This window comes from Rhopalosiphum padi, chromosome 4 (assembly GCF_020882245.1).
Source record: "Rhopalosiphum padi isolate XX-2018 chromosome 4, ASM2088224v1, whole genome shotgun sequence".
Classification (NCBI taxonomy): Eukaryota; Metazoa; Arthropoda; class Insecta; order Hemiptera; family Aphididae; genus Rhopalosiphum; species Rhopalosiphum padi.
In genome coordinates this window covers 43,794,678-43,820,689 of record NC_083600.1, presented here as the reverse complement: position 1 = coordinate 43,820,689, position 26,012 = coordinate 43,794,678, and the positions used below count along the sequence as shown (strand labels likewise).

General features: G+C 28.1%; 1 protein-coding gene and 1 long non-coding RNA gene across 3 annotated transcripts in view; one reads left to right on the top strand and one right to left on the bottom strand.

The window, feature by feature from the left end:
- Nucleotides 1–26,012, top strand: part of LOC132930683 (protein amalgam-like) — a 305,488-nt gene that overhangs the window by 255,789 nt on the left and 23,687 nt on the right. For both annotated transcript variants that reach the window (XM_060996682.1, XM_060996683.1), the window contains one exon: nucleotides 19,234–19,394. In XM_060996682.1, the coding sequence (XP_060852665.1) occupies nucleotides 19,234–19,394 (161 nt within the window). The remainder of the gene's footprint in view (nucleotides 1–19,233; nucleotides 19,395–26,012) is intronic.
- Nucleotides 11,544–26,012, bottom strand: part of LOC132930685 (uncharacterized) — a 110,912-nt gene continuing 96,443 nt past the window's right edge. Inside the window, exon 3 of the long non-coding RNA XR_009662267.1 lies at nucleotides 11,544–12,595. This is a non-coding gene — a long non-coding RNA (uncharacterized LOC132930685). The remainder of the gene's footprint in view (nucleotides 12,596–26,012) is intronic.

The following is a 26,012-nucleotide window of genomic DNA, read 5'->3' as shown; positions in this document are numbered from 1 at the left end:
ATGGTATGCTAATAATTTTTAGTGACTCAATAACTTGATATTATAAAGTTCTTTGAATTAATCTCAGTAATACTTTTAAAAAAAAAACGATATTTATTTACATAAAAATCAAGTTTTTACCATGTTTGTATTATATATATAGTAACGGAAACAGTCAATATTAATATTCCACCAACGACATAAAATATACAATTTTTACTAATAATATTAGAGACATATACATTATATCATCATATTATTGACTATACATTTTTATGGGATAAGGTTAAAATAGTATAAATTTATGTATATATATATATATTATTTTATAAAAAATATATATTAAAAAACAGTACAAAAAACCTCTTTTATCCTAACAAAATTATTACTTGATAAAATATATCCTCTATGTATTTATTTGAACATCTATATGCATGTATGAATAATAATAATTTTTTAAATTAAAATAAATAGTACTCAAATCTAACGAAAAAAAGTGGGAAATTAAATATACTCCTCTGTTGTTTAGTAATTAGTGTATACTGTCTTTATCATTGAGTAAGTTACTGTGTAAGCATTAAAATTGCAATAATAAAGTATTGCATACAAACAATTATTCTGAACAAAGAAAGTTTGTTAAATCGTAATACTGAGTATGTTTAATGTTATTTCATGTTGATTAATTTAATTTGTGGAAAGCAATATAATATTTATTATATAAGTAATATTTCATTTTTATAATAATATTATGTAATATGAAAATTCATCGAATACATAAAATATAGCTATTAATATACGTAAAAGATTCAATAAAGGTTCCTATTTATTATGAATTTTACAATGTAGGTACACATTATTGTGGGGACCAGCATAGTAAATACAATATAATACTTATTAATATACATTTATTATTGTTATTAAATAATAAGAATATAATAAGATTCACTTTCTATCAGAAAAGATATTTTAGTTGGAAATAAAATAAATTTTACCTATATAAAAAGTATTTTTAACCAAAAAAAGAAAACATACTCAGCATTGTAAAATCAATACAATACTCCGCTCAAAATCAACAATTTTTCATTTTTGTATTAAAAAAAAAATATATATATATTAAATCATTTTATTTTATAACCTACCTAGTAATTTACAAGAGTTGATACACTGACTTTTGGGTATTAAAATAATATATTATAACATTTTCAAATTTTCGACTGACGTTTAAGATTCTATCTAGGGTTAGGTTTTATATTAGTTTTTCAATGTTATTTTACATGCATCGTAATTTGCATTTCGTGAAATGAAGGGAGTGCGATCACACAGTATATTTTCTAATCGTAATAAAGAACTACTGTAAATATACAAAAAAAACACATACACATATTATTATAGTATTATATAATGTATATAAATATTACAGTGCACAAGGATTTTCGTAAAATCATAAAATCGAACTTTGGTTTTTAAATGTATTTCAGGAAATAATAATTTCATAATTTAAATTCTCGCTGACTATTTTATACACTATTAGATTACCTATATTGTATAAATTATGTAAAGACAATTAAAATATTTTTTCGATAAATATATTTCGAACATTATGAATGTCATTTGCTCTATCCATTTTTAATACAATATAAAGAATAATAAATTTAGACTATTTATTTTATTTATTTATTAAAAATATTTTTATTTACCAATGATTGCATGCAAAAGGACGCTTTTGACATGATAACTTTTTATACGAAACACTTTATCATATGACATTTTTTTTCCACATTATAATCTATTTTGGAAGCTATAAAAATACTGTCATAAACAATGCACAGCTGTACGTTTCTCATCATTAACTAAATGACAACAAGGCGTAATATATAGGCAATATAGGTACATTGTTGCTCAGAAGTCCATATTATTATTATACCTTCTAAAATGTATTATTAATAACTTATTAGGTACCTAGTATCTATAACTGACATCATAGTGTTATAAATGTCCAAGTCCTTGTTTGGGGATATGTAAGTTACTGATTTTTTTTTTACTTATAAAAAATTCAAATGTAGACAAATTTGGCTTTTCAGGTCTGTGAAGTTCAATTTACATCTTTAGAAATGCATGGCCTGTCAGAAATCCTTGACTATAGCTTACTGAACATTTAATATTTTACAATTTGATATTCATCTCGTACATTTTTTAAAAGAATTTATTAAGAGATAGGACTCAGTAGCACCGAAGCACAAATTTGTCACTCAAAATAGAAAAATATGATTTATATAAATATTCACAATTTTCATAACAATTAAAAAAAATACCGCATTGAACGTTAGATTAGGTTAGATAACAATAAAACAATTATTTATAACATAAGCACTATATCAAATACATTAAAAATATACTTATAGATATTCCGTAAACCCGACTATAATGTTTAATAAATTATTGTAGAACCTTATTTTCATTATATCACTAATATACATTAAACACCAAATAATACTCCACCGGACGAAACCAATTTTCTTTTGTTTTTAAACCATTTAACACAATATAAAATGCATATGTTGACATATCACATATGCAATTGTAATAAATAACTATCGAGTGGATACTGATTGATTAAGTAGCTGTTTCAGACGAATGAATAAGGTCAATATAATATATTTGAACTCTCTTTTACAAATCATCTAAATCAAAATTAACATGACTGCGCATACGTAAATATACAACATTAAAATGAAAGATTTATTTAGGATTAAACACGTATTATGATAATCTTAATAATCTCGATTATTAAATGCAATTTAATTAAATTGGCAAACATAAATATTTGATATACAAACTAAAGCTGTAAACACTAACAAACAATATCATTATTAGCACAAATTATAGTAAATTCAGATTGCTTATTTTAATTCCTTGTAAATATACAATTTATATTAGCTATAGTTTAATAGTCTAATAGTTAAATTTATAATAAAACTACGGATAAATAATTATATTCGTGTTATTATAATACATTATTATGAACGTATTATACGATAATAGGTTTCTAACACAGATGACAGTAATTTATTGTCTCCCGTCCTATTATATTATGTACGTATATTAAAGTGTGTACTCTGAACACAATGTACATGTTTCAAATCTACTGAACCAACAATCTCTCTGCAAAGTATATTTTAATCTAATTAACCATCCATCCAGCTGCAACCATCAAAAACGACAAAGATCAATACAAATTTATTTATACAATATTGTGTGTCAAAGTCAACGACGAGTATATCTATCAGTGGCAACTAATTATAACTTCTAAAATCAATTAGTGACTAATTTAAATAATGTTTTATACTATATGAGAACAAATTAAACATCGATTTTAATAGAATCCGGCTATAAATGTTAATAAAAAATGCCGTTCGTGAAAAATTATAATATGTATAAGTGGCATTTAAATAAATAATATATTTTTGTATAAAATGTTCAAAGTCTTTGCTTAAGTCGAGCTAAAAAAAATATACTTAATACATAAATCAGTTAATTCTCTCGAAAAGAACAAATAAAAAATTTTTATCATAATACTATGAAAATACACAGTATAATGCTTTAAAAATAAGGTAATAAAGTAAATGATGAATACTTTTGAGAATGTGAAATAATTCAATTATATTTTGAAATTATTAATATATTTATATAAAGTTTAATTCAATAATACGCATTTGATTTAATATCTTTAGTTCATTACATATGTTTATTCACTTAATGTAACAATCTATCGCAGAGAGTGATTATGAGAGTTTTTTTCTTAGAATATAACAAACTTTAAGTAAAGCAATATGAAATGTGCGTTGAATAAATATCTTTTACCTTTCATATAACTTATAATTTGGATAGGTATTTATACAATTTTTCTTTCATGGATGATGATTTGGGTTATTATAAAAAAAAAAAAAATTAAGGCAGAATTGATATATTAAAATTTCATATTTTAATAATAAAAATGAAACACTACAATTAACTTTAAACTTAAATAATGTAATTTGAACAAAAAAATAATATATATAAAATAATTAAGTATGCTATAGAGTATAGAGCGAGCGATTGAGCGCCGTTTTCCATTATATATGTATAGGTTTATATATAGATGGTATGCGATGAGGCCTTTGAATATAATCAAACCATATATGTATATAATTTAGTAATTTATAATATTTAATTTATTTTATAAATTCTAAGTGTTTTAAATTAATTTGTATAATATATCGTAAAGTGTTATCATTACAATACATATTTATTTTTATATTTCGAGTACCTAGGTAGTTAAAAAAACAACGGAAAAGCTGCAGTTTTAGTTATAATAAATTAAGAATTTTTAGTAAATATTCCAATTTAAGATTATTTAGATTTAATGACATGAATTTGAATTGTAAAATATCAATTATTATTTAACAGAGTGCTAATACAACGATTTGCAAAAGAGAAATAATATGTTAACCTCGTCCTATTCTAATTGCATCTATGTCATAAAAAAAAAGATGTTAATACTTAACTGTAAGGGGCTTTGAGGGGTTTTACGTTATTGTGCCAACATCGAGTCGGGTAAGGCCTGTAGTAGTAGTATATAATATGGCTCCGCATAAGCCTCGTAAATGTAGTACGATTATATTATATAGACATAATAGACTGTATTTTATGTTTTTTATTTTCACCCGAGTTTAAAGAAAAAGTTTCCATAAGCTCCTACCTATTATATTGTATTATATTCCAAACGGCACATGTGCGCATATTACATTTATAATTATCGTACACATTAAACTTTAATATAATCGTAATAATCGCAGTTTGTACGAGATTTTTTTTATTCCGTCAATGACCGCGTCGGGAGAATCTCCGTCGACGGAAAACATTAGGCTCGCGAGATTTAAAATTAACAATGCGTACACTACAGATACTGTTATGGGATGACCCATCGTATCTGAATGTATATAGTATGACGCTAAATTAAATCCGAACAGTATATACATGTACAGAATAGACGCAAATTATAACTGGTAGATTTAAACAACGAGAAATAATAATTATAACATTATTGTCTAATGCTCCTCCCCGATCCGTTTTCGCAGATAGTGAAGGTTTTATTACAATAACAATGTAAAAGGGTGGATGGCTATTGAAATTAAAGCGTTAACCGTATTGAAACGCGAAACGTTGCACTGCTACCATGGTAACTGATGTGCAAAGCGATACTCGACAATACGCAAAATAGCTCCGAGTAAAATATATTATTATAGTATATAAACTATAAATTACGTATGCCATAAAAATATAATGTATATTTATTAGATAAACACGTACTACACGTACTGCAGAATCCCGTATCCACGTTTAGTATTAATATTGATATCAGTACAGTTTACAAGTAAAAATTCAACAACATTTTTTAACAAAATTACAGTAAATCCAACTCACCAACAGTGTATAATATTTATACCTTAATACGCAGTCATATTATATGTTAAAATGGAACTCGAAGACGTGCAGTTGCGATGGTCGACAAACAGTTTTTCGTAAAATAACGTCCAGTGGTCGATGATCGTACTCTATCGATTTGATATAAATAAAATCTACGCAGTCTTATTGCGAAAACAATTAAAAATATGTACAGAACACTAAGTCTAGACGTTGAATAAGATATTATATGTTGGACATTGCTAACTATTACTGCCAAAAATCCATTATAAGTAATATATTTTTTTTTGTTAAAAAATTGAAACTATTATAGATAATCATTATGTAATACTAAATGTAGAACATTGATAGGTACACAACATTTTTAAAATATTTAAACAATATAATATGTTTGAGCTTCCATTACTCTTGAGTTGGCTCTACTGTCTTCAGCGGCCAATGCGGACGTCTGTGCCACAAGACATTATTGTTTTTATCTTCCCGGTCTGTCTTGTGCATATAGTACTCTTTGGCCTGGTGCTGCACTGCTGCGTACCGCTTTGGGAACGGTCGCCATCGCCATTTTGTATTATTATTAATTGTTATTCATTTATCCGTGGAGAACGAGTATAATATAAAGTATCTGATACGTTTTAAGTTTTTTAAATTACTTTTTAAATAATAACCTTTTCGCTATTTAACAGATTTATTATTTTCAAAAGCGTATGCAAAAACATTTCTAAAACCACGTACGTATAACTGATTAATAATTAACTATTAAGCTATCTTATACAACAACTATACTAAACAAACATATTAATATTTTTTGAATTTAAATTACGAATAGGTGAATTTTATATTAGCATATTTTCTATAATCAACGGTTAAAAAGCACACATTTTTTAATTAAACTTAAAGTCATACATTTTTAGAGTTATTATACAGTTTTAATTTAAACCATTTTTTATTTCATAAATTTATCATTTTTATTGCATATTACACCTATACATTAAATATTATTATAATATTGTTGCTCGAAAACTATAAAAACTATGGAAATATATTATGTTTTCCTGCATATAGAAAATTAATTATGGAATATGTCTAATATCGGCGTACAGATAATACCAACATTTTAGCAAATCGGAGAATATATTATTTCCAATATGGATTTTGTGTCCGATAATGTTTCCTAATATAGCGGTGAAAAGTTTCGTGGTTTTAATAAATCAACGGTTGTCATCTTATGAACATCTGTTTGGTGTTGACTCCGTAACATACATTGATAGCTTAGTTTGTCCTGTCCATGAAAACTTTGCTCGTTAACAAATTCTCATTCTGTCATACATTCAATGTAGTCTTCCATTGGCCATAATCAGACGATTGGCGTCTGTGTGCTGTGTTTACTCTTGATATTTGTAAATCCACTCGACTAGCGCACTGTCCAAAAGTTATCGTGCGATTTCGTGTTCAAAAATTTTGTCAATTATTGTTTGTTTTTAAATTAAAAACCAACAAAAAACTACTTGTCTAATAACTGGTAAGGGTATTATTTCTTTTATTCGAAAAAAATAGTATAAAAATTCATGTGTTGAATATTAAATACAAATTACTTGGATCCTGATAAAATTCAATATTTATAAATTTAATTTCAGAGTCGTCATCATAAATATATGTTGTATAATAGAAATTTAAAGAGTTAGAATTTATGAAAACAGGTTATTTTTTGAATACCTCTATAAAATTGTATTCGAACTATGATTTTCCAACAAACGTGAGTTTCGATCAATTGACCAATAAACGGGTAATATTGGTACACTTACTTATACGATATATTCGTCCCGTGAGAGCAGCATAGCATAAATAATTATTATTGAATTCGTGTAATGGTCACTCGTATGTCACAGGATTGACTGGGTTGAGTATTCCTAGAAAATACTGTCAAATTGGCCCCAAGCAGCTGTTATTCATTTTTTTCCAATCATACCATCGAATTCAGTCACACAGATGGTTGCATACATCAAAAGAATTTCAGGAACTTCGCGTTACCGATTCCGATAAACACTTAATAATATTATTTATATAATTTTTAGTTTTTATTACAACATCAATCATGTAGTACTTGAACGAATCAGTTCCCAGAATAAATTATACACCGACAATGGAAGACAGTACCGGCAGTATATGATTACAAAATGCAACAAAATACTAAATAGATAAGCTGAAATAGTATTTTTTCAAGAGCGCTTATCCCCCCCCCCCATCGACCCTTTATTTTAATACTTTCGGATAATGTTATATGCAATATGTGAACGCAAAAAACAAACGAAATGGTAATTACAACCGAAAAATGGCCATTTACGATAAATTACCGCTCTCCGTTATGGCACGTTATTATAATAACGTTTTGCGTTCACCCGTCTTGACATTTTACAGTCCAAGTCTATGACATAAAGAAACTCCATGTAGAGTAATGATTTTTTTTTCTTGATTTTTTTTTCCTCTCTCATCTCATTATCCGTTATTTTAATATTATATTTATAAGAAATAATAGCACAATAGCATAGGTATAAAGTGGAGCGCTGAGAAAAGAACAGTCATATTGTATACGATATACCTATCCCGTGTTCCTCCTCGATAGATGGTCAAAATTATATTTATATGAGTACATAACAATGGCGGTCTTTAAGTTCAAGGTTATATAGATTTCATTTCAGGCCCGACCCAAAGACGTCCAACTTTTATTACTATTACGGGGGGGAAAAGGAAACATTTTTCCGCCCACGGGCAGTTGCTACAAACGTTAGTGAGCCAAAATCTTTACTTAAAAATGGTCGGCCATTATAACAGATACATTTTTATGATTAGCTTCGTGTAATACGTCTTTATAATACATGAATACGTCTTATTATTTAAAATGAATAACAATATAAATTTACTATTTGTGATTAACGGTTTGAAATTAGAAAATAAAATATATTAAATTGTAATATTGTAATGTTTTCATAAAAAAAAGTATACAAATGAAAATTACGGCAACACTGTGTGAACAGTTTTAACAGCTTAATATAAAATATGTAAAAGGTTTTTTGTATTTCAATAATTTAACTTTTAATGTCAAACTAAATGGAAACAAAAATTTGTTCAGCTCATTACCTATTTAAATAACCCATTAAAAAAAAAAAAAAAAAATAATAACATAATTAAAAAATTAATTTGATTAAAAAATGATTAACATAGAACGTTTTGTGTTTAAAACAAAAATAAATATGTATACGAAATTTAATATAGACACACGTGTGCATACTTATTTGACATTCATGAATATAAAACATAAATAAATATGGAATAATTATATTAGGCGTGTCCAGCAAAAGTCACAGACAGGCGCCAATATTAAATTACAGTTTTTTTTTTTTAATACTGAATGTTTTATATTGGTCAATTTTATTCGAACGTGTTGTTTGGTTACATTTTAAAATCATGCATTCTAATTGTATGCTAAGTACAATATTAAAAGTTCATATAAATAATGTATACTAGTGGTATATAATTAATTTGAAAAACATCGGTTAAAATATCAAAATTATCACTTTGATATTATTCAATATGTACACGAGTTTCAAAGAACGGCTGTTATTAAAAATTCATTTCAACTGAGAAACACCTTGACAGTTTCATTCATCTATCTTCTGACGAAAAAAATGAATACCTACGTTTTCTTGAAAAAAGATTTTTTTTAAATTAAATTAAATCTCTATTGAACTCTTTAGTAATCGACAACGACTCTTTTATTGGCTTATATAGTTATTTATTAGTACCTACATGATTTATATAATAAAATATAATGTGAAAATTAATATCATATTGGTTACATATAAAACATTCAACAGGTATTAACAATTATATAGGAAACCTTATAAAATTCATAAAATTTAATTAAACATATTCTACGTAATATTCTTATGTACCTATATTATATTATAAAATATATTTAAATTAAAATCTTTGTTAGGTTATTTGCTTGTTTTTTTATTTTTTTCATGAACATAACAGTAATAATATTATAAAATGTTAATGGCTACAAATGTGAAAACTTTTATTTTATATAACATCGTTTTAATATCATGTATAAAATAAAAGTTTCTCCTTGTTTTTAATTATAAACACAATCTTTGAAATATATGCTACTATATTATAATTTATTTATACATCATTAATAATATTAAATCTCATCATGATGGTAGGTATGCTATAAATTATATTACATAATAGTTATTACTTGGTTGTGCCAATAAAATAGTTTTTTTTTTACTTACAATCATACAATTGAAGGTTAAAAAATATTCGTAAATTATAACTTAAAATCATCAATAGATAAATGTATAAAAAATAATGTTTACCTATTTATTAATTTATTACGCGTATATTAATTTACAGCCTATACAATTCGAACTTAGAAGTTACATAAATCATTTTTATTATTTAATATTTTGTCTAACCAACAAACATAATATTATATCGCAGATAAATAAATGCGATCATTGGTGGCCAACTTAATTGAAAAATATCCTCAATATTTTTATTTAATTGCTCGCTAAATAATTGTCGTAGTTTATAGTATAAAATGTATAACGTATAATGTATATTTTAAATTAATATAGTGTGCGTGCTTGGATATAGGCCGTTTGTTTGATAGGTAAATTTAACAGAGGAAACGATCCATTAAAATAATATTCAGTGGATTTAAAGGTGTGCGCAATTTGCAAATGTCACTGACCATCAATGTGAATTTACAGCACCGATGATACTCCCCTCTATACCATATATATTTATTGAATGAATAATTGGTGTCGATATTTCATTGTTTGATTCGGGGAATTGGATAACGAAAAACCCATTTTACCGGATCCACAAAGATACACTAATGATGCGACTCACAATCGTAATTTCATCTATTTGAACACACGCTTAAATTCGATTGTTTCAATTTTATTATTATTTTTTATTATTATTATAATTCCATTTTACTAAAATGAAATATTTCTATTGAGGTTATTGTCAAAATGTACACATACATATTTATATATACATACATGTATTACGTACACTGTACAGTGTACACTAATATGTTATCAATGTACAAATGAATAAGCTATAGTGTCCAGTGAACAATGTATACTCTACGCATGGTAAATGTAAAAATAAAAATATGTTTGGATAATGCTGCAGTATGTGTAATGGAGTTTTTATTGTTTTTCACAATTGAACCATCATTAATGCTTAAACAATATTTATCATTCTTTAGTTCAATAAGAATATTAAATTTGTTCTATTGAGTTAAAAAACTGTTTCCATCACAAATACGTTAAATTCAGTGAATTAATTTTAAAATTTAAGTAGATATGTAGGTATTTTTATTTTTAATCAAACAGTATTTATTTAAAAACTGTTAGATGTTAATTTAAATATCAATAAAAAAATTGTCCACAAACATTTTTTATTTCGAGTACGAAGCCAAACCCAATAAATTTAAATCCTATCTGCATGTCCTTGATTCAAATAACAATATTTTACAACACACCAATAATGATTATGTCATTACGTAATCACGTCATGTACATTATTGTGACTGCAGATAATATTACAACACTCAGTGGTATAGACATTGAGATGGTGAAGCGATCTCCCCACGTTTGTTCAACTATATTATATTAAATGATGGATAATATATTAAAGTTAAGGGCATAACAGAATTAGTTGACAGGTGTAATAATTGACTAACTGATGTAATAACTTTTGTTCTGATCAATATTAATTTTAAACTTCATAAGCACACGAAAAAAATGTTCCTCTTGTGTAAACGAACATTTTAAATTGCTGTAAAAACAATTTAAGAGGAAACTTGACGTTTATATTAAAATTTCAAATCAAAGGTATAAAAAAATGCTTTAAAATTTTAGTAATATTATCTTTTGTATTTTCAATAATTTTTAATTTTTTAAGAACAATTTATAAGGCAATTTTTATATATTTAAAAACAATTTGACTTAAACATTCATACCCCGCCTACCATCTAATTTTAAAATTCTGGATTTTTCACAGGATTCACTAGAACAGAACTCAATTTAAATGTCATAAACTTTAATTTAGTATATCTATCTAAATAAGTATGTAACATATGTTTATTTCACCTAAAAATACAACTCAATAAATCGATTATGCGGTGATGAATATAATGTTATAATGTATACGACCAATATTATCGGTTAATTCAGAAAACGGTCCTTCCTAATAGAATTGTGTTCATAATATATACGATGATATTGCAGTCTTACGAAAAAGTATATATTTTCATTTTTTTAAACTGACCCTTTACAAAAAAAAAACTTAAACTTCCGTTTCTATAATGTCGAATTTAAAGGAAATGGCTCGCGTGTATATTACATGGAATCATAAGTTAGCATAAATATATATATATATATGGTATCCCCGCAATGAAAAACCGAATTTTGCTACCTTTTATCCTTAAAGTACATAATGAAAAAGGTAGCGACATCCTTGGCTGTAAATATCAAACAACTTCACATAATATGCTTGTAATGAAAACTTAAAAATCCCTTATCGTAAAAACAGAAAGCTAGAAAACGCTTGCTTTTATGTGTGTCCGTGAAAATATTATAAAATGATTTAATATTTATTAATTTTTTTTCTAACATATATAAATTGTATAAACTGACGGGAAAATGTAATCCACTCAGTACAGCATTATATGATATTGCATCGTATAGCATGTTGTATACTCATCTTTAGATTTCATCAACTGTATATCACGTTTTCCCGTCTCGTCGGTATTCGAATGGATAATAAACAAAAAAGCAAAAACAAATTCTCTTCATAGTTGATTATAATTATTATACTCAGTTGTCGTCGTCAAACCCGTACCGAACTTTAATACGCATTCAGTTTCCGACAGGACCCGTCAAGTATAGAGGGTGACGTCCGAGTAACTTTTCTTCTGGTGTGCCACGTCAACGCAGACCAATATACGTATATACATAACTATTGGTAGCTGCGAGTGAGTGGGTAGGTGGGAGAGCTACCACTATGCTCTGGTGACGAATAGACGAAATCGCAACTCCGATAAATGTTTCGTTCAGTCTCCCCGTTCGACCTGCAAACATATTTTATATAGAATATCGTATTATATAACATCGCTATTACATTTGGCAGTTGGAATTTCTGCACGTTGACTGCGGTTAGCTGCTGTGTTTTATGGCCCCCGAAGCCGTCTTTGACGTGCAGCGTGCGTGTTATGCGCGTTAAGTCGAGGCGGGTAGAAACGGAGAGAGAGAGAGAGAGAGAGAGGGGAAGCCGAACACAGAGGAACGGGCAGCAAGAGGGCAACCCCCGATGCGAACGATGCGTTTGGATGGGGAGGGGTACAGAAAAGCGACGCGCGAGGATATATATTGAAATAAAATTTGGTCGCGGTGCCAAAAGTTTGTCGGCCAATTTATACTTGACGGTAAATCACCGGGACCGCATACGGCCCCGTGGCCGCCACCGCTTCACAAAGGGTCAAGTTTGTCGACGGCATACTATTATTATTATTATTATTATTATTACGGTGGTATTTAATATTAAACGGGTGCATATTTTTGGCCCATACGCGTGTGTGAATCGACCAGTATTATTATTATTAGTGTATGCCGCGGATGTGTGTGTGTGTGTGTGTATAGTTGATATATATACGTACATATATACATCTTTGTCTTGACAATGGCCAAAGTTCACGGTGCAAAGGACGACGGAAACTTATGCACAATGTTCGTTCGGCGGTGTTTGTGTGCTTTTAATGCCATTGCCCGCGTTTTAGGAGGATTTCGAATTCAGCGCGAATGAGGCGAAAAAAATGGATGAAAGGGATAGGATATAGAGACACTAGTGAACGACCGAGTCGGGTCATGTCGGGTCGAGAGCGAGCTCGTATGTATGTGTGTGTGTGTGTGTGTGTGTGTGTGTGTGTGTGTGTGTGTGTGTGTGTGTGCAAACGCGCGTGTGTATGTGTGTAGATAAACGTACGCCAAAGCGGATTTCTACAAAGTATAAAAAAAAAATCGCAAAGCAAACGGCACCGTTCCCCTATTGTTTCTCTACAATTTTTTACCGTTGAATATAAAATACGAATGTGCCGTATTCATATATATTATATATATGTACGTGTGAATGGGTGTAAGTTTCTGTATATGTGTATATTGTGTATATATATATACTATTATTATTATTATTATTATTATTATTATATACGTAACGGTCGTGTGCATCTTTCGCGTTAGATTCGCAAACAACGATAATATTTCTCGCACATAGGAAACTTTTTTTTTAACGTTTACGCGTATATAATGTATATATATATATATATATTACATATATATATATGACTAAGCCAAAGACAAAAGATGAAATGTATTAAATCCGGCCAAGGGATCTTCGTCGTCGTCGTCTTCTTCTTCTCCTTCGGTGCAGCAATGTCGGAAACAGCTGTAGGTACCTTTATAATATACGCGTGCAGGATTTGATTAGAAAATCGATCGTTCGCGGGGTTGAATTTGATTCTTTCTTTTCTTTTTCTTTTACTTTTTTCTTTTATACGCGACACGTTTAAAAGTGTACCAAGTCGCATACAGTTGTACAATAGGTATACGAAAACGCCGACAACCATATCACAAAATAGTTTCTTTCCGATGGTCTTTTTGTTTGCCGTCGAATGACTCTACAAGTCTGTCCTAGTGCCAGACTAAATTCACAAAATCGCTAAAACAAATGTGCGTGTTATTATATGCGTGAAATGATATGTATAACAGTATCACACCCACCGCACACGACACTATATACGGTAACCATTGGTGTCGGTGGTCGGCAAATAGTGATTTATTTCACTTGCACGAATGCGCGTACGAATAGCATAGATCGGTAGTAGAAATAGTAGAAAGCATAATAATATTATAAATATTACAGAAAAACAAAATCAATTCGGACGGAATACGCCGAAAATCCTAGTCCGAAGCAAGCTCATCGTCTTATACATCTCGCTTCGGATCAGAATATAGTACAGTGATATTAATCGATCGTAGAATACGGTTACAATCGGATCATCACGGTTAAATAATCATAATTCATAACTATTTCCCTGACATAGTTTCAAAACTTTTAAACTGTCGACTTTGTAAGAAGATTTTCTTTGCCGCGCTCAGAGAAACTACCGAGGAAAAAAAAATCGAAATATTACCTCTTAACGAAGAGTACCGTAAATATATGAATGGACAGTACGTGCTATACGAAACTTTTTCAGTGCTTATATTATAGTGTTGAAAAAACATCTATGTACTTTAAAAATATAGTATAGTAAAAAAACAAAACACTATTACCATGAACCAATACATTCTTCACTTCACTCAGTCTAAAATATTACGACTAGTATATTTTATGGCCGTGTGTTACTCGCGTCCCATAAAATATTAATAAAACATTCTAATATTACGATAGATAAATGCGACAGCTACACGGGTTACCGGTCATACTTATTAATGGGTTACTTGCATCCTAAATAAAAATGTCATTATGATTTTATATATGACAGATAATGTGCACCATGTAAAAATACCAATATATATAATATGGATTTGTAATAAACACGTTATTCTTACTTTTTTCCAAAATACTGAAAAATAATGATTATATAGAAAGGACCAATAAAATATTATTGTCCAACTGTATCCATTGGTATTGTATATTATATATTATCTTATTATAATTTGATTTTTTTGAAAATTGTTTACACTGAGTGACGTAAACTCGCCTTAATTTATCTCCCTTGAGACCGTCATAATTTTATAATTAAACATTTTATCACATTTCATAACTAAATGGTTTTCTCCTTTATCAATCAATGTCAAATATCAACCAAATCTAATTTAAATTAAACTACATGATAATAATTATATAGAAAAAAAAGTGTATTAGATGTATGTATGCAAATTGTATTTGTACTATATCTAGAGTAGATATAGTAGAATATTTAAGTGTAATGTTTGGCAAAAATGTAAAAGGGATACTTTAAGTTGAAATATTTTAATGTTGCGTGTGAGAAAATTTACGTTAATATGCCTTTCAAGTGTTACGTTGAATATTTCTAGTCTAAGAGTAGTCTATTTTGCTTTTGTTCAATCCATAACAATGTAATAATAAAATAGGTACATCGATAATGCCATGACAAGTATAATACAAAGGATTTATTAAAAAAAATAACTGAACATTTTAACAGTTGATTAATAATACAATAAGCTATTAGTTATAAAAAAAAGTAGGTATATAGGAAGATAAAAATTAAATTTCATAAAACAAAGGGCGAGAACAACGGAAATTTAAGGTTAATTAAATTAAACATAACGTCAATTAGAAATTTTAATAATACAAATAAAGAGATACAGTTATTTAATCAATTACTAAATTAAATTAAATTTATTGGTAATAATATTCAATTTAAATTAATGTTAAACAATATTTATATGCGATTGTTTGATTGTTATAACTTTTGTTTATTTTTGTAACAGTCAAGTATTTAAATTTAATTATGTAAACAAGTAATATGTTATCTTTAATATAACAATACATATCTAATCATGTATGTAATATTATATTACATAATTAGTATAGACTTTAGTTAAACTCCCAAGTCCCACTACAAGCATGTTTACTGGGAATAGGTATAAACTTATAAATGTAAATTAAATGTTTAATATAAAGTTGAATACATAAATAAATAAATAAATTTTAAATTTAACAAAACATACATATTTCACGGGGTTTAGTTTTTGAAATATTTCGATGTATGGATTTAATATAAGTTGTGTTGTATAAGGGATATCGCGATAACGTTGAATTTCATGCGTGAAATATTGAGAAAATTAAAATAATATTAATTACTTCGAAAAATTATTTACGTAATTTAAAAAAAAATATATTTAAATGTAATAATAAAATTTGTTTGAGTAAATAATTATTGTTATTATTATTATAATTTCAGTTTTAAGTAATATTGTATATTTTATTATATTATAGTCTTTAATTAATTAAGTGTTTTAATTAATTTTTGTTGTTTATTAATATTATTATTTTAAATAATATTTATTGCTTTCTATCTGTGCTCTAAGTATGCTAAAAAAATACTCACAACAAATTTTGTTTAATGTTTAATTAATAAAAATAATAATAATAATAATCATAATTTTGCTGAATAACGATTAATGCTTTAGTATTTTTTGGTTTTTATATTTTAATCTTATTACTAGCAAAAAAATAATTTATTAATTGTAAACTACGAGTATAGTTTTTGTAATTGGTCATTTTATTTTAAATACTATTTTTATATTAATTATTAATTTTAGATCATATTGTAAAAGTATATATTAAAAAAAAATCGTTTAGGCTCAAAAATCTTAAGTCAAAATTAAATTATATTACATACCGAAATGCAAGCATAAAAATAATTCGTTTTAAATTTAGGTTAAGTTTTGGTTTTTAATTTTTTGATAATTTGCATTATTGATTTGAGAAAGCACCGCGTACATTGAATTTAGAGTTTTCCATATTCAGGACTATATACAATAAACGTAACAGTCGAATCCAAAGAGCTTGAAATTAAATAAGTAAATAGCACGCCACCGAGAAAAAGTCGGCAACAACTAGAATTTATACCTGAACTATATAGCACTTTTAAAACAATACGAAGTCACTAAACCCTCGAAAATTCGTTACCATTATATTGGGGTTGGGGTTGAATTTCGTATCTATTCACTTCAGCACTCTACAGTATATATGTATTTATGAGTTTAACTAATATTATGTAAACAATAAAATGTTCATACAAATAAAACATGAGAATATAATGTATTTATTTATATATAATAAATCTATAATAATATAAATACATACTTGGTTTATGTTTTCCTTGTTGTTTTTCTTTAGTACCACTCTCTATGGACGTCTTAAATTTATTGATACAAATATAAATGTGACGATGGAATGAAATTATTTTTATTTTTTTAAGCTTCCAATATCAATTTCATATTATTAATTATTTAATAAGCAATCATTAATTGTTGACTCTTATCAAGCTATAAATGGACTACATGATAAAATATTTTGTTTCATTATTGAATGTCATCCAAAGATATTATTTAATTTTGAGATATATTTCATACTTATAATACAAACTATATTAAAATGTTTAATACACAGTGAAATATATAAAATATTATGTGTGTATGTATGTATTATTTATTTATACTTATCAATTAAAACGTTCGAATGTAAACAATATATAAGCAAAGTTAAACCAATAAGTTATAAAAAATATAATGTAGTTTGTTGGTTTTTATGTTTTATTCGTCCACGCTGTAAGTTGTATCATATTTACAGGCACGGAGAACTGTAGGTTTCAAGACAACTATATAAGTAGAATGTTACAATAAATATTATATTTATGCATAACAAAAGTTGGTGGCATTGACTATTGAAATATAAAAATTAATCGTTTACAAACACATCGATGAGATTAATATATTTAAACTTTTCGAAAATAAAAAATTTAGCTAAATTGTTTATGAGTATTTTATCTCATGTATAGTAACGGTAAAAAATAACAGAGAAAAAATAGATATAATTATCTTTCTATCTATCGCATAAGATTTATGAAGTATCGTAGCAAAAGAAACGTTAAATAAGCTCTTATATAGTCATATAGTGAACGACAGACAATAGGTTAGTTAACCGGCCGTATCAGATGATATTATTATCAACTTGAGATGAAACAAACATTAAATTGATGACAACAACAACTGGAGAGAGGTCCTTCTATGACGGTCAATATACATTTTCGAAAAGAAACGTATACGCTAAGCGAGCAGCTCCCACGCAGATACACATAATGTATACGAAACTTACAATGGCTTGTCTCGTGATATTCAAAATCAAATTAATAGAGTAACGTGTAAACGGAGTTTAAGCATTCCGTACGAATATATTATAATGGTGATACCGAGAATACCACTAACCCGAATATATCGCATTCTCTGGATAGGCAAACATTGAACATGAATAATGTGTAATTGACGCGTATTGCACCGCTTCGCATACGGTTAAGTCTCAGGAATATTTCTTGAATAAACACTGTACGTTGTGATATACTTGACATTATTATATTTAATGAGAATATAATAATATGATTTAAATTATAAAATTATAAATCATGTATATCGTAAGTATAATACGTAAATACCACCTGTATAATAACACTGTGGTCGTTAAAAACCCCATGGGCTCCTATATAACACAACGGACCGAATAACTTAAGTTTATTACTGTAAATATGGTGTATAAAAGTCATAAATCAAATACATTTTCATATGTGTTTTTTTTCCCATGACATATTATTATTATTATTACATGCAATAAAAACATTTTATTTCTTCAAGAAGTAATTTAGTTTAAAACAAAATATGCAAATAGTAATAAAATGTTTATTATTATAATTTACTTTTATTTATTTATTTTTTTTCTGTAACCGTATATTAGTAGCTTATACAAACTTAATAATACTTAGTCCGTACGTAATGCAATTAAACTGACACCGTAATAATATACCACACGATATAATATAATATCATATATATATATATAATATATATTATATAAAATTTGTTTTTATAAAAATTACATCAAATAACGTTTCGTGGTTTACTTTTGCAGATGGTTCAATCGAATCGCCGTCGCAGACCGGCAACCTCAACTATTGGGAACAACCGTTCTCGCAGCCCTACTTCGACAACGCCACTAGACGCGATGTGACTGCGACCGTGGGCCAGATGACATACTTACACTGCAGGGTCCGAAATCTCGGAGACCGATCGGTAAGTCATCCACCCACCACCAATACTCTCTCCGGAGCGTTTCGAACCGACACAGTCGTATACCGTGTCACTAAGTCTGATGTGCCGCTTGTCGCGCGTGTGTGTGTATATGTGAGTGTGTGTGTGTGTGTGTGTGTGTGTGTGTGTGTGTGTGTGTGTGTGTGTGCGTACGAGTCCACGTATGTGTAGCGTGCTGTGCTGTAAATATCGATTAAACATTAATCTACAGCCAGCGCACTTTTAGACTTAGGTCGAAAAGTTTCGGACACGTCCGCGGACAAATTGATCGCGACCGCCGACGTAATTGATCGAGTAAACGGCAGTGGTGACGGTCGGGATAGTAGTCGTACGAAGGGGGCGAGGGGAGGCATCCAAATTACAAAAACATGCAACTGCTGGAACATACCGTACGCTAAAACGTATAATTTAACTATAGTCGATCCTGTGTACCGGTGGTTCCCGTGACAAATTAAATAATGCCAGTGCATTTACTCATTCTTATACGCTCCGCTACGTGTAAACTATACATATTTTTATCGCGGTCGTCCGGGATGTGGTTTCCATCAAAATATAAATACGAATACACGTATAAAACTACATTTGATTATATTAACTATTTTATGTTCTGTAACCAATTGAAACCCTAGAAAAAAAATATATTCGTTTTTTTGCGAGCCAACGAATTCCTACATATAGCACTTCTTTAAAATGCGAAATTTACGGTGCTTCGATGAGGTGTACGTTTTAACACATATAAAACTACCTGTGCACTAAATTTCAGAACCGGGAGCCCGAAAGTTTTGGCTGTAAATTGCTTACATACATTTACACACACACACACATAAATTACCTTTTATTAGTATAGATAATAATAAAAATCCTATGACGTAACGACGTCGTCGTCGTGAATTTTGTTCATCTATATTTTGGTTTTTTTTCTCCGCGTCGTTATATTTAGATGACAGTACATCGGTACTTACATAGATATATTTTTACGACGCATTACGCAAAAGAACAAAAATAAGCGCCTACGTGTATACCTATAATAATAAACATTATATTTTATAATAATAATATACGCACAAAATCGTTGAGGTGGGTCGTTCCGACGATAGCGTCTTCGTTTTATTCGTATTTCGGTTACCCGTAATATGGATATATATATATATTAAAGAGAAACGCCCCGAATGACAAAAGAGAAAAAAAAGATATTTCGTCGTCCCGATAGAGCCAAAAGTTACACCTGTCCTATATTGAATTTGTATACAGTGTGGACCGTTGTATTTTTCCCGCTTTCCAACATTGTTGTAACCGAAAAATACTGTAGACCCACTCTGTATAAATAATATATTATAGTGCACGACAGTACAAGAATCGCCAAAGACCTGCACAGCCATAACAACAATATATACATTGCATCTTATTATTGTGTTCGGATCGTACTAGTTTACGATACACGTGGGTTTCATTTTTACATTACGACATAACCGCTGTATTAAATATTACTATGCTTAGTTATATACGTCCGGAGTTTAATAAATATTCTTTTTCTATAAGATAAATCGTACTAAAACAATATTATATTAAGCTGATTTTTATATTGGTAATATTGGTATATAATATTGTCGTATAGGGCAATACGGTATTATTTATTTGAACATTATTATGTAGTTATCTAAAATAAGATTAGACTAATAAGCTGAGACATCAAAATACATAAAAGAACGAATCAAAAACAGTTTAGTAAAAAGTGCTTCTTTATTATTGAAGTTATAATATACTGTTCTACTTCTTTGAGTACTGCGAATATTGTTCTTAAATAATGTATCAAATGCATTAAATACGTTCCAGCTTTTCTGAGCTAGTCATCGTAATCGTTTAGCTTATAGTTTTTTGTGCTTAAGCCAAACTGGTTAACAATATCATACTACGATTATCGTAATAAGATAATATTTCATTATTATTGAACGTGTTTCTGTGACCGATTGAACTGATTGAAGTAAACTGCGATACACCGTTGCGCGTGAAACATAACGTACATATATTTTATGATATCATATCATACAAATAAAATTAAAACTTTTTAGTTTTTGAAGTTTGCAAAAATGTTTAAATAGTTCCTGTAAAGTGGTTAATCGTAGAATGGTTCTTACACAACGATATCTAATTTTTAACCAGTGAAATTATAAACTACCTACCTACTATAATACAACCGTTTCAAATTTAATGGCGAAAGGAACGGTAATTTTTTTAAATCAACTTGCATACGATGTAAAATAATTATTGCATTGCTTTGGTCGTTCACATTAATTCTATGCGCACAGAAAGGTTGCTTTTTTACGAATTGCCTAATTATTTTATGATACATAAAAATTCAACGAGCATTATTATAATATACATATATATGTATAGTTGCAAGTACGCGCCCATCAAACATTTCATTTCTTGCGATTAAAACCCTAGTAATTTATTTGAGACTAGCACGCATCGTGTGACTATCGCATTATTATTATCATAACATTAATATTATTACCCATGATAAACTATAGCTCTCGCGTTGTTGTGAGTCAAGTTTTCTCACTTGCATGTCTGGTAGTTCATCATTGACAAAAAAATAATAATTAAAAATTAAAATACTAAATTTGAGGGTCCTGAGTTACCTATCAATATATCAATATACATATTATACAAGTTGCTATGTTTCATGTGTTAATCAGACCTAACTGCAAAATTAACTTTTCCTTCAGACCTAAGTTATCAAATTTCAATTCAAAATATTATTGGATAATTTTTTTTTGATCAATAAAATATGTGCAAATTAACATTACTGATTTAAATCAGTTAAATTCATCAAGTCCGTATATTATGTAGGTTTTAGATTTTGAGTAGAGTAACAAACGTATGGATTTTATAAATATGTTATGTATTCTTTACACACAATGTTTAGAAGAAGAGATCTTCGATTTTTAACTTTGAGAGTGGTTTCTGATATTCAACTAAATCTAATCGGTAATTTTAAGAGATTACAGTATTATTTTCAGTATTTTATTAAATAAATGGAAAAAAACGAGAAAAAATGTTGGTTATTCAAAAGCGAATAACCGTAAAAACCTATACTTGACATTTTCACCAAAGGTTGAACTAACATTTTTTATGTATGTTAAAACTGTCAAAATATTATAATTCTTTTTTAAATATATATAGACATTTGACATTTTGATTTTTTTCTATATAATATACTTATTTAACAATATCAAAAATAAATGGAGTTTTAAGTTAAAATTTGAATGAAATTCAGCGAAATCGCAAAAATTTGAAAATTGTTTTTAATTAAAAGTTCTTACAATTTTAAATATTCACACGCCAGACTTAAAAATTTAAAAAAAGGCTTCTGATAATTAGTTACTGGAACGAAAAAAAAATAAATTATATATAAATTTGAAAATAGTTTTAGTGGGTATTTGAAACGTTTACGTTTATTATTATATTTTATATATACATACACATTGACATTTTCTAAACATTTTCATCAATTTTATGTTATCAAACGCTTATAGTCCATACTCCATACCATATTACTAATATTGAAAAAATAATTTACAATGATAATTAATGACAATATATTATTTATATATTATGACAATATGCTGACTACAGACCATCTCCGCTCAGAATCATTTTTCGTATGCAATGGCTTATCATTGAATTCAAATTAAACACAGCCATTACGTATAGTAACTTACTCAACGACGAAATACACTCGCGGAGTACTCGAATGCTGCTATATACCTACAGCCATATGTTGATATATCTATTTTCCGCCGTTTTTCTATATTACCTTCAAACCGTTATAGAGTAATAAAAAACTAAAAATGTTTTCAACAGATAATATTTCCTGCGGCGGTCTGGTTCTGGAAAAATTTGTTGCGACTAAAAGTTTGGTAGCACTATTTTAAACCCAAAACGGCACCCCCAACGAAGTGTGTCACTTATATCATACACGACGGTGAATCATATAACAATATAATAGTATCGCCGAAACCAATCTCAGTATCGAGTATTCCGCTCGCACGTCTCGCGCGGCAATATTGAACGTGAGGTGGTAGAAATCCGAATACTTTGACCCAATTCGAAAATTCTCCGGAAACCCCGGTGTCACGTTATTATCACTGCGGGCGTCATCGTCATCGGTAGGCCACGAGGGACGTAGTCGCGCAAAGGGTTGATAACTGCTTCCGATACATAAAATATATTATATATATATATATATATAATGGAAAACGTCTAAAACGATACGACCGTAGAAAGCGCCCGCCGTGTGTCGAGTAGTTTTACCGGAGCGCTCTACTACTGCCGTGGTCCGTTTCGGTCCGTTTGACGAATTTGGAAGCCTTTAACGTGGTCGGATTGGAATGGGTGAGGAGATAGAGAATCCGACAACGCAGTTAAGTAGACCACACGCGTATCAGCTGAGTGCTGTTTAATCGGGTCGGATACACAAATCTTCGAAACGCATAAAATGGGTTATACCCACTGTAAGTTGTTGTATAACGGCTATGTGAATTAAAAAGGCCGTGAATGATGTGTAATATTAATCGTGAACTCCATTAGTAAACACTAATAATAATATACTATTATATATTTAAAAAAAAAAATAATACAAAATATATATAACAGAAATGTTACTACAATATATAATTTACAATCTCGATGAATTGGGAATTTGATAAAAAAAAAAAAAATAATGATTTACGTAATAGTATTTGTCTGTAAGTTTAAATTCGGTTATTTCAAATAATTTCTCATAGAATATATTATATATATATATATATATATATATGTGTGTTTATATAGTAAATAAATATACGTTAATTTCAAACGTAAAACACGCATTCGAGTAATATTATTTTTAGGTTATTTTTATTTATTAATATTCCTACACAGATTTGACATTCTCTATTCATGTGGGTGTCGTATTTCCGCAGTATTTTTTCCATTTTAAAATACATATAATACGTTTCAATTTCCAATGCGTCTAAACAAGAATATGCTATAACTATAAAAATAACGCTAAGTTTGCAAATATATTTATCGAATTTTGTTTCCATTTGTTCGTTTTTATTTTTGTAAATATTATCATTATTTTTTATTGGTGTAGCTTGTACTGCGGTTATGTTTTACACCAGTCAAATTTAACTTCAACATTTCTTACGTAAACTACGTGTCTTGGGAATAACACTTTTTCACAAAATAGTTACATGACGTGTTACATCGTTAGCGAATTTGTCATTTATTTAGTCACACATTTAATCGTGTAGGTACTATTCGTTATCTCGTGTCTTCCAATAATATGGACTTTTTATTTACATTTATAAATGAAATATTCAATTAAACAATTTTAAATTTTTGACGTGATTATGCGAATTTTAATTTATATATTCATAAACATTATAATATGTCGAATTTCTATAAAGAAATACATTATTTTAAAAATTAAGCGCATTTACAATATTAAGTTACAACAATTGAACACTGTGTAAGCTCTCTTTAAACTTAATAATAAATTTTAACTTTTTCGAATTTATATCATAGTGTACATAATAATTAATGAGATACAATTTAATTCAATAGTTTTTAACTTCGAACCCTTGTGCATAAATATTCCTGAACGGAAGGATAAAAAAATTATTTCGTATTAAACCAACTCAAAGTTATATTATAAAGCATTGTTTTGAAATAAATTCACTATGTAACTATATTAAAAAAAACTTTTTAAAAACCTACAATGTATGTTACCTGGACACGTAAAATGTTAACATTGAGTACCCACTGTAACTAAAATACGGTATTTATCATGGTTAATTATCTTGATTAATACAATTTGATAAATTGTATATATGTATTCTGGTTCTTAAATATTATTAAAAATAATACTTCATATCCTCAAATGAATACTAAAATACGTGAACTAAGTAACTAATGGTTTACCAAATATACAATATTTATTTTGTAATACATTTAATGTTTATAGTGTATTTTAACGGAATTTATAATAATATTAACACAGCCATATCAATTGCGAGCACGTTTCACGCATATAAATTGTAAGACCTATTAGTTTGCATTTGTCTGTTTTCGTATACAAATTAACCTATTTATACAACGTGCATGGCGCATGCACATATTTTAATAAGGCTACGCGCCAAAATTTAATATGCAAAATATTACATACGACACCCTATGTTTGATCATTTATACATTGAGATGACATGATCTGAATTTAACACAACTTTAAAGATAATCTCTGAACTATAGTATAACTGAGATGTTAGACCAAACAAAGCCAACACCTGATAGTAGTTGCTATAATTCCACAAGCCATCGCATTAAAAATTCATGATATTATTGAACTTACTCCTCAACTTTCAAGGACTAATACATTTTCAATGAAAATAGGCTTTTGTTTCATCTACAGAAAGATTCAAATCGTATTTTATTATTTTTGAAATCAATTTATTTTAAATCAATTATGAAGAATTATAATTATAATGATGATTATTATTTTTTTATTGTTTTTATTCAAAATAGTTTTAAAATTAGACATATTTATTGTCTTCA